This window comes from Halyomorpha halys, unplaced genomic scaffold (genome assembly GCF_000696795.3).
Source record: "Halyomorpha halys isolate HHAL.00 unplaced genomic scaffold, Hhal_1.1 Scaffold685.1, whole genome shotgun sequence".
Classification (NCBI taxonomy): domain Eukaryota; kingdom Metazoa; phylum Arthropoda; class Insecta; order Hemiptera; family Pentatomidae; genus Halyomorpha; species Halyomorpha halys.
This window is the reverse complement of record NW_027109568.1, coordinates 354633-368380: the sequence shown is the minus strand read 5'-3', so window position 1 is coordinate 368380 and position 13748 is coordinate 354633. Positions and strand designations below refer to the sequence as shown.

Here is a 13748-nt window from a genome sequence, read left to right as displayed (position 1 = left end):
AAATCTTAATAATATTTATATAAACGATGTAACATACTGTAATTTTTTCATGGTAACAAATTGAATAAAATTGTAATTTCTATACAGGTAGAATAAAGAAAAAAAAAGTATGCAAGGTATAAAAAAGATAAATTATGGTAGAAACTTCTAAAATTCATTATCACAATTTTCCATGTCAAGATTAAAATATCAACAGTAACAAAATAAAAGTCACTTACATAATCATATATGAGCTTAATAAATAAATACTTATACTTACATAAATACATTTGTATAGATATATTTTGTAAAAAAATCTGAAAATATTATAAGATTCTCTATCCGATATAATACTGGTGAAAATAAAACTTACAAAGAAATTGGTACGTTAACTTTCAGACAATTTATTGAAGCTATTATGAAATATAAAACTATGACGACATTGTCCTTCCACGCTAGTGTTAAATAATTTACAAATATACATTGGTGCTTCATTTTATGGAATATACAACAGAAGCACTTCATAAAAGACACCTAAAATACCTGTGAAACAAACAATATAATTAATTAATTGTAATAAACTAAAATTTAATGTAAAATTATTTTCTCATAAAAAGAATAGCTGTAATAAGGACCTAGCTTATTTATTTGGTTGTTAACTGTATTTTGTGAATTAAACCCTTGTAGTTAAGTGTAAATTGACATTCAAAATCTACATGAAAATATGAGCTCTCAGTAACAGATATGGGCGAGTCAAATCATAATATTAATGTTTTCAAGATGGCCAGTTGGTGAAAATGTTCTCCCTTTTATAACTTACTAGCTATGGCTAATATATAACTTAGGTTTCACTTCTTACAAAACAATACTAAGGTGCTGCTTCAACACTCTACCAACACAGCCACTAAAATAAAAAATCATTGTACTTTTTAAAAATTAAGAAATAATTTATTTAAGTTACCTAATGTGCATTTGTCCTTTCCTTGAGAGCAGGACTAGAAGCACGACCTACAATTTTGGTTTTGGAAACTTTCAAGGGACTTGTTTCATTTTCTTTGTCTCTTCGCTTATTCCTTAAACTTGCTTCTTTCTGAGCTTCAAGAACTGTTGCCCTCAGCATTGTATTCTCAGAGCGCAATTTGTCGAGTTCCTAAAAAATTAAAAAATAGATAATAGGTAAATAGTAACTTCAAAAAAAGTTAAAAAGAATTAATCATTATTTACAATTAATAAATCAATTTTAATACCAGTATAATATATCTATCATTATATAAACAAGTACAAAAATACAAGGTGCCATTTCTACAATATGAAAGCTTGACAATAAGCATATGATACTACCTTGAGGAACACAGACTGAGAGAAGAGGAATGAACAGGAACTGTTGTGGTTTACGTTGAATAATCTATCAGTGAGATAGGAATGGATAATGAGTAAGTATGTAAGAGATAAGAATTTGTAAAGCAGTCCCTGGTGCCGGGCTCTATCAAAAGCCTACTCTACACCAAGGAAAACTCCCGCATAGTAGCAATATCATTCTAAACTCTAATGAAGACGAAACAATGTTCACTATGACATGGGACTGGTGACCTGGGATTATTTGATCAGGATCTAAGATAGTGTAAAAGTCATTCAGAATGAGTTTGTTTACGATTTTTTCCATGATGGATAAACGAGAAACTGGATAGTAGGATGATAGGTATTCTGGTGGCTTTTTGGGTTGGTCACCATTTTGATTATAGATAACTTCTACAGGTCAGGAAAATATGTGGAGTAGAGTACAAGAATAGAACAACTTTCCGAAGAAGATATTTTAGGATATTTGATTTAATTAGATCGTAATTCAAAAGCTTTGCAGGAAGGCAATCACTGAATAATGCTAGATTTTTCTGAAGGATGAAATGTTTTAGATGGGAGGTTCATTTGTAGTGGAATATTTAGTTTTGCTTCAATACATTCAAGATGAATTGGGAAGGGAGAATAAAAGTTTTCAAGACCGGCTGATGTAATATCTAATAATAAATTAGCTTAGCCTATTAGTTTTATGCAAATTAATGAACAAGTGTAATGGGAAAATATTCCATTAGATATGGTTCAGAGCTTCATTTAATCAGTATAAATTAATTTATAAACTCTGCTTAAGTTATAAAGAAATAGATTTCAAATAAATGACTTTTCAGATCATTCCACTCTCTTTTCAAGTTTTGTGTTTTTTATAGTTTATATTTGTCCAGATAAATAAATACATCCCTATAACTTCAGTTCCTCCAATTTAAATGGTCAATTTTTCAGGCATATTGTCTATTCTTAAGACCTTTAACAAGTTAAATCAATCTTACTTTAATGTTATTAATAAAGTCCTTAATTAATTTCGAGAGAGAGAGAGAAGAGAGGGGGGGAGGGAGGGAGGGTTAAAAGCAGATAAAATGCTGTTAATTTTATGATTAGGGTCTACAATTCTAGCAGCCAAAAAAATAGGACAATACCCTATTTTTGGAAATAACTGAGGATGTTTCATGATGGGTCAAATTAATATTTGTATTATAAACAAATTCAGTAGAGAACAAAACGTTGGGAGATCCTGGGTGGAATGATATTGCAAGGGACCTCTTAGGGTAGGGGACTACCAGAAGGTTTGGAAGGTGTAGAATACCCTCAATAGGATGGGAGATTTAAATTATAAATTTTTTAATAATTTACCAGCCACTTATTTAATCTTTCTATGATGTAGAAGGACCCAGGGAATCAGTCTCACACCCTGGACCCACCCCTGCATAAACTGAAATTCTTCTAAATTTGATGAGATATGTAATAGCAGATTTTGAGTAGGTAAACTTAATTGTCTAGTGTCTATTTAGGAATGCTATGAAAATAGATTTGAAGTACATAATAGTAATGGTAAGATTACCGTTTTCAGTTCTGCTATTTGTTCTGTAAGATGGACTACATGCTTGATTTTCTGTTTATGATTGTGATGGCCAAGAGCCTTCGCATGGGCCAATTCAAGGGCACGTAGTTCCTTCTCAGTAGTAGCTGATTTCTTAAGAAGATCTGCCCTTTCACTCTCATATTTCATTAATTGGTCCTTAAATGGTCCAATGATACTTTCTAATTCTCGATTTCTGCATTCTAAATCAGCTACAGTTGCTTCGACAGAAGCTGTTTTCATCGATTCCCTGTAATTATAATTATTTGTATTTCATGATAAGTAATAATTTATTTAACCACTATCATAAAAATGTATAAGAATCAAACTTACTCATGATATTGTTCTTTAAGTTTTTCCTTGTCGTCCTGTAATACAGACAACTGATCTTTTAGAGTTTTAATATCTTGCTCTAAATCAATTGCATATAATTTATATTCATTTTTTCTTTTTTCCATTGCACATAGTTTGTTATTCAATTCAGCATTTTTTTCTGAAATATCTTTCAACTTATCTTCAGAATTTTTCTTTTCGGTTTCTGCAGCTATTAAGTCTGCTTCAGCTGCCTTTAACTTATACACTAAGTCTTGTTCCTTAGCTTGCAATTGATTAACAATTTTCTGCTTTTCTTCTAATGTTTGTTGCAGCATCAAAACTTCATTTTCTACTTCTGTTTGAAATTCAGCTCTTAACTCATCAATTCTGTCATTCTTCATTTGTTTCAATTCATCTATTTGCTCTTGTTGTCTACTTATTTCATTTGTTAGCAATTCCATCTCCTCCTGTTGCTGTTTTATCATTTCCATGAGGTCTCTTTTTTCACCTTTAAGTTCATTTAAGGTATTAGACATTTTCTTTTTTTCAGTCTTAAGCTCTTCAACTTCCTTTTCGCTGTCTTCGATTTCTCTGTAAAGAGCTTCAATTTCATTACTGAAGTCTACATTTTCCATTTTCAATTCTTCAATGTTTCCCTCAAGAATCCTCATTTTCTTCTTAAGAACTTCGATATTTTCAGTTTCTTTTAATTTGTTTTCGAGATCTTCAATTGCCTTATCCAGAACAGCATTCTTACGTTTCACTTCATCAACAGTTTGAGAAAGTTCTGTGCATCTTTCTTTTTCCAGAACTAGCTCTGATATAAGCTCATCAACATATTTCTCATTATCTCTTTGAGTATCTCGAAGGTCCTTTTCGAGTTCAGTTGCCCTGTTAGTTTCACTTTCGTATAGTTTCTTCATCTTTTCATATTCCTCTGACACTTGGATCATATTGACATTCTTCATTTCTAATTCATTAGTCAATGATTCACACTTATCATCTTTTTCTCCTAGTTCATTCATTAGTGTAACAAAGTGTTCTGTAACAGTTTGAACATAACTTTTACTTTCTGACAATTCAACAGACAGTGATTCAATGTTCAAATCCTTTTCATTTATAATCTCTTCCATTCTTTTCAAATCTCCTTCTAAGTCCTCATTGATTTTTTTAAGGGAATTAATTTGTTGAGTTGTTTTTTGGGCACAGTCAGTGTAATGATCCAGCTTTGAAGCTAGATCTTCTATAACCTGTTCCTTTTCATGAACTACATCATAGGTTTCTTCAAGTTCCTTTTCAGTTTTCCTTAATTTTAATTTGGTTTCCTCAAGAGAAGTTTGAAGATCTTTAACTTCTTCAATTTTTTCCTTCATTTGTTTTTCTAAATCTGAATTTTTTAAGTACAAACTTTCAATTTCATTTTGTTGCCTATCTTTTTCATATTGAAATTCTTCCTGTAGTTTCTTGTAATCTTTGTTTAATATACTATACAAATTTTTTTGAGCACTCATTTTTTCATTATACTCATCATCAAGGTCATTGAATTTCAGAGAAAGTTCTTTAATTTCCTCCTTATAGCTGGTAAGTCTGCTTTGACATAACATTATGCATTCCGAAGTCTCAACTGCTTTATTTTTGTAAAATTCCAACTCTTTCATAAGAGAATCAATCTGGTTTTGCCTCTCTTCTAGAAGAAGTCTGTATTTGTGGGTCTCTTCAGCAGCTTTCTTTTTATAGTTATCAACTTTTCCTAGTAAAATTTTTTCAACTTCTTTGACCTCAGCAACAATAGCTCCACGAAGATCTGATAAATTATTATTAAGTTGATTATTTTCATAAATTAGATTCCTGATTTGCTCTTCTAAAGCATTGATACGTAATTTCATTTCATTGCGTATTTCATTTTGTTTCTCAACTTCACTTTCGCTTTCAAAAAGCCTTTGGCTAAGTACATGAATAGTTTTAGAAGCTTCGTTTTGAATAACTTCATATTTATTACACTGCTTTTTTAATTTACCAATTTCATTTTCAAGCATATCAACTTTGTCTTGAAGTTCCACAATTAATATTTTTTGTTCTAAATTTGTTACTTTTTGTGTCTCTAGTGATTCACACACTTTGACATATTCTTTCAGTTTATCTTCATGTACTTCATTACTTAATTTCAACGAATCTATGATTTCAATCGATTTTTTCTGAAGGTCCTCTTCAATAATTTTTAATTTATTAAGTATATCTAATATTTGAGAATCAAAAAGTTTAACCTTCTCCTTAATAACATCACCAATTTCATTTATTTTCTCAACAAAATCGACTGTCTCATCTACTTGATTGTTTTCTACTTCCCTTTGGAATTCTTTTATTTTATTCTCCATCCTTTGTGTAACTAAATCTAAATTTAATTCTGCAGCTGTTGTTATTTCTTCAATTTCTTCTGAACATCTTTGTTTCAAAGCTTTAATTTCAGATGCATGATTGGCAAGCAATTTCTCAATTGTTTCTTTAGCTTCTTTGAGCTCCTTTTCTATTTGAATGTGTTTGTTTGACATTTCTTCGAGTGAAATTTGTTTTTCAGCTAACTGTTCTTCCAAATTGCTGTTAATAGCATTACAGTTTTTTATATTTTCTTCTAAAATACTAACATGACTTTTGAAGTCATCTAAACTCTTTTTATGTCCTTCTCTTTCTTTCTCAAGTTCATTTTTGCTTTGTTCCAATTCTGCACTTAGCCTGTTGAAACTTGTCTCGAATTCGGATCTAAGATTGTTCAATAAAATGTCACTGGAATTTTCCATTTTTAACATAGACTTCTTTAATTCAGATATTTCATTCAAAAGAGAGGAAATTTCCTGATCCTTTCCAAAGATACAATAAGCTTGTTCTTTATCAGGTGTCTGCTCAAGTAAGTTTTCTTTTTCTTGCCTGAAAAAATAAACAAACAATAAAGTACTTGTTTCTTATATATTATTTCTGTAGTGTATCAGAGATAAGCAAAAAACTTGACAAAATGTTTACTTTAGTAAGGTGTTATAATATAGTAATGCAATATAGTTTGTAACATTATATGTTAGCAAAACTAAAATCCTAGTGTCCTATAATTGAAAAAATAAATAAATAAGAGAGGAAAATAATACTTAAATTATAATCATAATGCTTATACCAAGGAAAATACAATCTATTTCCACTTTTGAGAAAACAGAAAAATTTACTATTTTAATCTAATTGCTTTCAAGAATTTTTCCAAATATTCAACAAAAAAATAATTATGGTAATAGCATCTTATGTTCGTAAATAGATTGTAATAGATACCAAACTTACATGAAAATGTCATTTAATTTCTTTTTCGTTTTTAATCCTGTAGTAGTACCTGTTCTTCGGTTTTGAGAAGTTTCAACAGCTGATCTTGGAGTTGCGAAAACCCTCTTTTTTGGCATTTGTGGCTGAAAACAAATTATGCACAGTTAATTATAATAGAGATTTACCATTAAGATTTATTTTCCTTATAGGTATTTATAAATTAAAATTCCTAATTGGCCCATTTAAAAACATACAAAAGAATATACTAAAGAAGAAAGAGAGGCATTTATGATGCATTGGAGAAAGAAATCCTTAGTGTCCTTAAAGTGATGTCAAAATATTGCTAAGGAACTTTAATGTAAAAGTTGTCAAGAATAAATATATTGTCTAACAATTGGTAAATAGATCCTCCAAGAATAAAGCAATAGGAATAGAAAAATGGTGATATAAACTTTGTAACTCCAAGGAATTGAGTCATATGGAGTACTTTATTCCCTAGAAATATGATATACGAAGACAATTATTTGGAGATCCCTGGATTGCAGAACCTTCGCATAAATCTAATCGCTTCAGTACCAGAACATTTTGCTGAATCATCATGGATACAGATCACTACTTAGTTATCTCCAGAGTACGAGCTAGAATCTCCAATATCCATATCATACAGAAGAAGTCTAGGAAAGAAATCAATATAAAAAAACTAAAATATCCAGAAATTTGTTAAAGATATGAAAACCAATTCAAACTCCTGTCGAATAGTATAATGAGAGAACTGGACAACAATCTTGACTGATAAGAAGAATAGAGGACTCTGAGAGAAGCCATGAAGAAGGCTATGGAAGGAGGATTAGATAACTAAGTTAAAAATACCAGAGAAGAGTGGATTGATTTAGAATGACAAGCAGCAACATGTGTAAAAAATTAAGCCGGACTAGCATCAGAAGTATACAATTTCGTGGCTAAAGAAGAAGAAAACTCATAGAAGAAAGGAGAACTAGAAAAAGAAACCACAATAATTGAAGAATTATGGAGTAAAAAAGAAAAAAATACTATTCTATTTCATAGGAAATTAATTTCAAATCAAATTCTATTGGAGAGGAGAGCAAGGATGAAGAAAGAGGTCTGCTAACGAAGAAACATGAAATCCTCCAAAGATGGATGTGTAATTTCAAGGGTATGGTGAACCACTTTATACAGTAAGAGGGCAAAGAGGATATACTGAGATGAAACAGATATAGGAAGATGTAAATGAACTCTCTGAATTTTGAAGAGGTTTTGGAGGTAATCCATGGAATCCAAATAAAAGTAAAAATAGAGCTCTTTAAGTATGAAGGTGAGGATATGTATAAGACCTTTCATAAACTATTATACAGATTTAAGTTGTCCTCATGATGAAAAAAACAAAACAAAAAAGGAAGCATTTATCTGACTTACAAGGAGGATGATGTAGATTACAAAAATTACCTACTGATCAAACATGAAATTATTCCCAGAACCCTCTTCAACCGCCTCTATCCCATTTATTTAACCTATGCCAAAAAATATCTGACTGGATATAGAAGGGGGAAATCCATAATGGACCAAATCTTTACTCTGAGGAATCTCATGAGAAAGAGAATCGAATACAACATGACAACCTTTTTTGTTGACTTCAGGAATCCATAATACAGTGTTAATCACTCTAAGATGCATAGGAAGATTTAGGTACACCTTAGAAGCTAATTCAAGAGGTTAAAATCACAATGCATGGCTTAGGAATGTGAGTAGGATACAAAGCGAGTGCTCAAGTGAGTTTCTCATTAATAAGATTCAGCAAGAGGACTAAGGATGTCTGTTTTTTATTTTAGGACTAGAAAAATAAGTAACAGAATCATAGTTACAGACAACTATTTTTAATCTGAATTAATCGATTGGTTCTTGTGCTTTACAGATGAAATTAACATTGCTGTCAACAGCCAATCTTTCCTGTTTTGGCTTCCTATGCCACACAAGAATGAATCATGACAAAGGCTGATAAAAATTATCTATAAAAATTAGGTATTGGAATAGAAAGTCTTGTGGCATATTAATGGTCCTGTTAAGAAAGGAGAATTTTGGAGGAAATAAAAGAGCCAGGCATAATGATCTTAATAATGTCAACTTTATAAAGCTCTGAAGTTTATTTATACATAATATTATAAAAGAATGAAAAATATTAATAATAATGAACAATGTACCAGAAGGTAGTTTAATCAGTCAAAACTTGGTTAATACATAAATAAATATGATGAAACAAAACAGCCCTGCCATTATATTGATTAGTAATATGAAACATCATTCAATAGTAAAAAAAACTATATATATAAATTTAATTTCATCTTACACACTGAAAGTAGGATTGATGGCAAGTTAAACTTATATTTGTGGTTTTGTCTAACTATTCTAAAATTAGAAAATAAGGTCTAACTTATCATAATTAAATCAAATAATAATGTGAAGTACTTACGGTTCTGAAGACAACTTGGTTGTGAGAGTGGGAAGTACACCTGGAGCATGCAGAGTCTAAGCTCTCAGTGGATCCATTGATTGATCCCCCTCCCATGCCCGCCTTCTTCTCATTGAACCTTTTACTCTTATCAATTGTAACTCCAATCACTTTCTTTTCAAACTTCGGATCATATTTACCAGGAGGAGGTGCGCATGCTGAAAATGAAGACAGACATACCATAAATGTTATTGTAGAGAAGACAGACCAGCTTAGAAAATGTCATAATAATAATTTTTAAGCAATAGAAAATAATAGTTTAAAGAATAATTTATCATAATTCATCATATTAATTATCAAAAGTAGAAGGAGCTTGATATAGAAAAAAAAATGTTTTTGATTCATTATATTTAAAACTTGTATGACCCATGTAAGTGATACGAAAAATAAAAGTTCATATTTAAGAGGACCTCTCCTCCTAAATCACGGAACCATTTTTGAGAAAACGTAAGGGATATGCAGAAACAACTGAATATTTCCTCCCTTAGAAATTTCAGTTTATAGTAATAAGGAATGCCTTTTCTATCAGAGTTATAGAGAGTTAGTTGTATAAACATTGAGTACAGATAATGGATGGTTGGTTATATACAGATGCATTTCAAGATTATGCATTGTCTCTACTGAACCATCAGTGACAAAAAAAAAATGAAAAAGTTTGTTATAAACTTGTTTGAACCCTAATATGCTAAAATAAATAGGCTAAGCATGTATGCAAAATAGGACACCTTTCGCTTTGGTTGCAAAGTCCTATTTCTACTCTGACAGTTGCAACAGTGGGCCAGTCACAGCATCTACCATGGTGTAAACTGTATGATGGATTAACATTTCTTGTTGTGGCAGTACTTTGCACCATCATGTTTTAAGTGATGGAATCTGTCACCATTGTGACACTGAAATGTCAGATTATCAACTTACCAACCTTGTAATCTCCACAGTTAATTTTTTTTTTTACCATTTATTACCAATTTCTTTAATATGAATGCATACACTTATTTTTACTTTCTTCTAAGTTAGATCAAATTTTATTTTCACTATAATAGCAGTATAGGCTGAAATGGAAACTATAATATGTTGGACTGGGCTACTTCTCTTATCAACAGAGCTAAATCTTTAAGGTGAGAGCTAATTTGATGCCCCGATATATATTATTTTTGGTCTGCCATTTAGAAATTAATCCATTGTATTATCGCTGCCATCTTTTCAGTTGTTGCTTTAACACATAAAACATCTAAAGGTCACCCTTATATACTCCAACTAGGAAAGAAAGGAGTTGTTATACTGTAGGTTATCATCCTTTGCATTCTGAATGAGTAGGTCGAAAATTATTAGTGGGACTTCAATGAAATAAAAATAAAAATATGATATTTCTGGTTTGGTCTTAAAAACCTGAAAGATAGTTTTTTTTGACAGGATTAGATTTTTTAAAAATCACGATATCTTATATAAAAGAATGGAAGAATCGAAATAATGCATTGTTAAAAGAAAAAATAAGGTAAGAAATTTAAAATTATTTCTAAAACGAACTGTTCAATAAGTATATATTTTATGGGAAAATTCATTGTATTGAACCATAACCTTTAATAATTAAGTAGTTGAAGGATATACCTATTTCAATACAATTAAATTTAGAAAGATTGGCTGAGAATTTTAGAATTACACAATATTATCCCACAAGCATTTGGATTATCTGATTTCGCGGTGTTTCTCTTTTTTTAATACAGTAATAAAACTTTATTTGAGAATATACCAGTAAGCAGACGATTAATGATATTATTATTATATTATATATAGTATGAGCGAAGTTATGACTTGAACAGAAATTATACTTCATCCCATGGAAAAATTGTTAGGTTGAATATTGAAGACACAATAGCTACATTTCGTAATAGGACTATTATGCAATTCTATTTCTGGTACGCAAGAGGAATCCCCCTTTTACAATGGGCAGGGAGACCCCAGTTCAAGGGTCTATTCAAAGGGAGCAAGGATTTTCCCACTGCCCAACCCGCACCATATTTCAAAATAAATCATTCCAATTGTGTTTTTGTAAAAACGGCCATTTATTGTTATTGACATAATTTATTTTATAATATAGTTATAAGCAAGTAATTTGGACTTGGATTGAATTTTCTTTCTCATTACAAAGAGAGTAATCCATAAATGAGGCGTTTAGACATAAAAAATCGTGACTGAAAAAATTAAAACTTTTCCTATCTTAGAATGTTTGATAGTTGCGTTTTAGGTTCGAACATGATTTACCAATGATACTATCATTCCCTTAAGGAAACAAATTTCTTAAAGATTCTTTCAACAATTTATGAAATCATTCTTTAAAAAAGCCGGTGATGCCAAAAACTTCAATTCATAAAAACTGGAGTTACCATGTTTTATGACTAAACGCCTCAACTTATAAATAAATCCATAGATAGCTATCTACATAATTATAGTTAGACTCATTTAAAATTTTTGTTAATCAAGGGCATTATAATAAAAGCACGTACAAGATACTATAGAAAGCAATTTTCATTTTTTTTTTTTTTTTTTTTTTATTTTTATCATCAAGAGGGGAGGGACTTCACAAACCTCCACCTGGATCCTATGGATGAACTTAATGATCATGCTCGTTTTCAAAATTATATTGCGGATTTTCAACAAAATAAAACATCAAAAATAACGCGAAAAAAAATCCACTAAAATACTAAGTTTCCTAGTCGTAAAAATTGGAGATTGATCCGCCAGTGAAAGGGCCAAGTGACCTTTCATACAATTTCTGAGAGCATTGTGTTTGACTTGTGATTTCAGACATAATCTATAAAATAATTATAATTTTCGATATATCAATTGATCATTTTGTATTTTTAAATAGTGACATATTTAGTAATAAATTTTTGGAATTGATAACATAATAGAAAATCACAAGGGCGTACCCAGAATCAAACCTGGGGGGGGGGGGGGGGGCTAACTACGGTCGTTCAGGTTGTGCCATTTCAATACGGAAAAGGCGAATGAAACCAAAATGTTAAGACAAATTCATGCAATTATAGCAGTGCCTTATTAGTTATTACAAGTATTAAATTGAAAAAATAAATTTATTTTATTTTATTAAATTAATATTTTTTCTTTAGTTCTAGGGGCGTAGCTATCCCCTGCAGTTAAAATGCAATCTAACCCACGATAAAAATTATGTAAAAAAAAAAAAACTCAACATATAGGATTATGATTTCGGTGAGTTTTAAAGGTATAGAAATTTGGTAATTCTCACCCAGCCTGAGAGACTATATCGTGAAAGGGATTTAAAAGCGGATTATAATTTTTTATCTGGTGAGTTGACTGGAAAGGGGTCCCATCGGAATGATAAGGCCCTTTCACACGTGCAAAACGAGTTTGGCGACATGCTCATGGACAACGTTCAGGTGCAATCTCAGGCTTAAGCCTTCCTTTAAATTGTTCAATATTTCGCAGGTTGATGGAATTGATTATTAGTTTTTTTGACTAAAATTTTACAAGACCAAATTAAGACTATCTAGGTAACTGATAAAACACAAATTCGAATGGCATTGAACCTTCGGTTATTATTAAAAATCTCTAAGTAGGTTTTTTTTTTCAATACAATTAAAATTTATGAGTATACCAAAATTACAGCGAAAACATATTCAGAAGTAAGGTTAAAGCAGAAGTAGATTTAAAATTAAGAAAATTGTTATTTATTATTTTTTCAATCAAATAATCTCATAACAATTAACACATCAATCTATTACTTTGGCAACCGTTATGATAAGGGTTAGTAAAAAAAAAATCTTTTATTTATGTGCAAATTTCTATTAATGTTCAACAAGTTCATAAGGAAGTAATCAAATTCTAGTTAAATATGGTAGAAATTCGTTGTTTTGAGTATTTTAAAAATATATATATCTTCAACCAGTATTACAATATTAGTGCATCGAAAAAAAAAAAAAACGTGGTTTATAATAAAACTTACTGAACAAACCAGTGAACAAAAAAGACACTACTGCAAATCTGAATGGAAGGGGTCATTTTTATTTCATAGCGGTCCATCTAATAATGTAACAATTTTGGAACTTCTCACTTAGTCTGGAGTAGGGTGATAACCTGAGGAATCAGTACACTAGTTGGAGTATACAAGGGCAACCTTTGCAGTTGATCTCTGGGTTGTAATAATAACAAAAAGATAATTATATACAGGATGTGAATGATAAACTTCGAGTGGTAGAACGGAATATATATGAAAGAACTGTCTTAGCTCTGTTTAAGTTTAAGAATTGACGGATTTCAATGGAGGGAAGTAGCGCCATCCAACTTGGACGAGTTGCTGCCATTCCAGTCTTTTGTTATTATGTTGTGGAAAGGTAACACTTAATTTCATATCACTTTACTAAAGTGATGTAACATCTATCTTTTATTAATTTTAATTAAATAGTTGGCTATGGAAGTAGTCTATTTCTATTTGAAATAGTCTATCTCTAATCTATATAAGCTCCATTTTGTGATCTTCCTTCCTGAACTGGAAAAACATTGACTGGTTAGGTAATAACTATTATTTGAAAGATTTGAGGCTTTGTTGGGAATCTATCGAAGATTATCCTATGACAGTGGTCGGCAAAAATTAAAAAGCTTGAGAGTTAATTTTACCGGTAAAGGATTCAGTAAAATTTATAAAATCATTAGTTATAATTTAATATATATATA

The 13748-nt window shown here is 30.5% G+C and overlaps 1 protein-coding gene across 1 annotated transcript in view; it reads right to left on the bottom strand.

Moving 5' to 3' along the window:
- Positions 1 to 367: 367 nt before the first annotated feature.
- LOC106685365 (putative leucine-rich repeat-containing protein DDB_G0290503) overlaps positions 368 to 13748 on the bottom strand; it is a 25466-nt gene continuing 12085 nt past the window's right edge. The window contains exons 2-7 of the mRNA XM_014427991.2: positions 9003 to 9199; positions 6539 to 6660; positions 3239 to 6142; positions 2888 to 3155; positions 941 to 1129; positions 368 to 522 (exon numbers count right to left, since the gene is read on the bottom strand). Coding sequence (XP_014283477.1) covers positions 941 to 1129; positions 2888 to 3155; positions 3239 to 6142; positions 6539 to 6660; positions 9003 to 9199 — 3680 coding nt within the window. The 3' untranslated portion in view covers positions 368 to 522. The remainder of the gene's footprint in view (positions 523 to 940; positions 1130 to 2887; positions 3156 to 3238; positions 6143 to 6538; positions 6661 to 9002; positions 9200 to 13748) is intronic.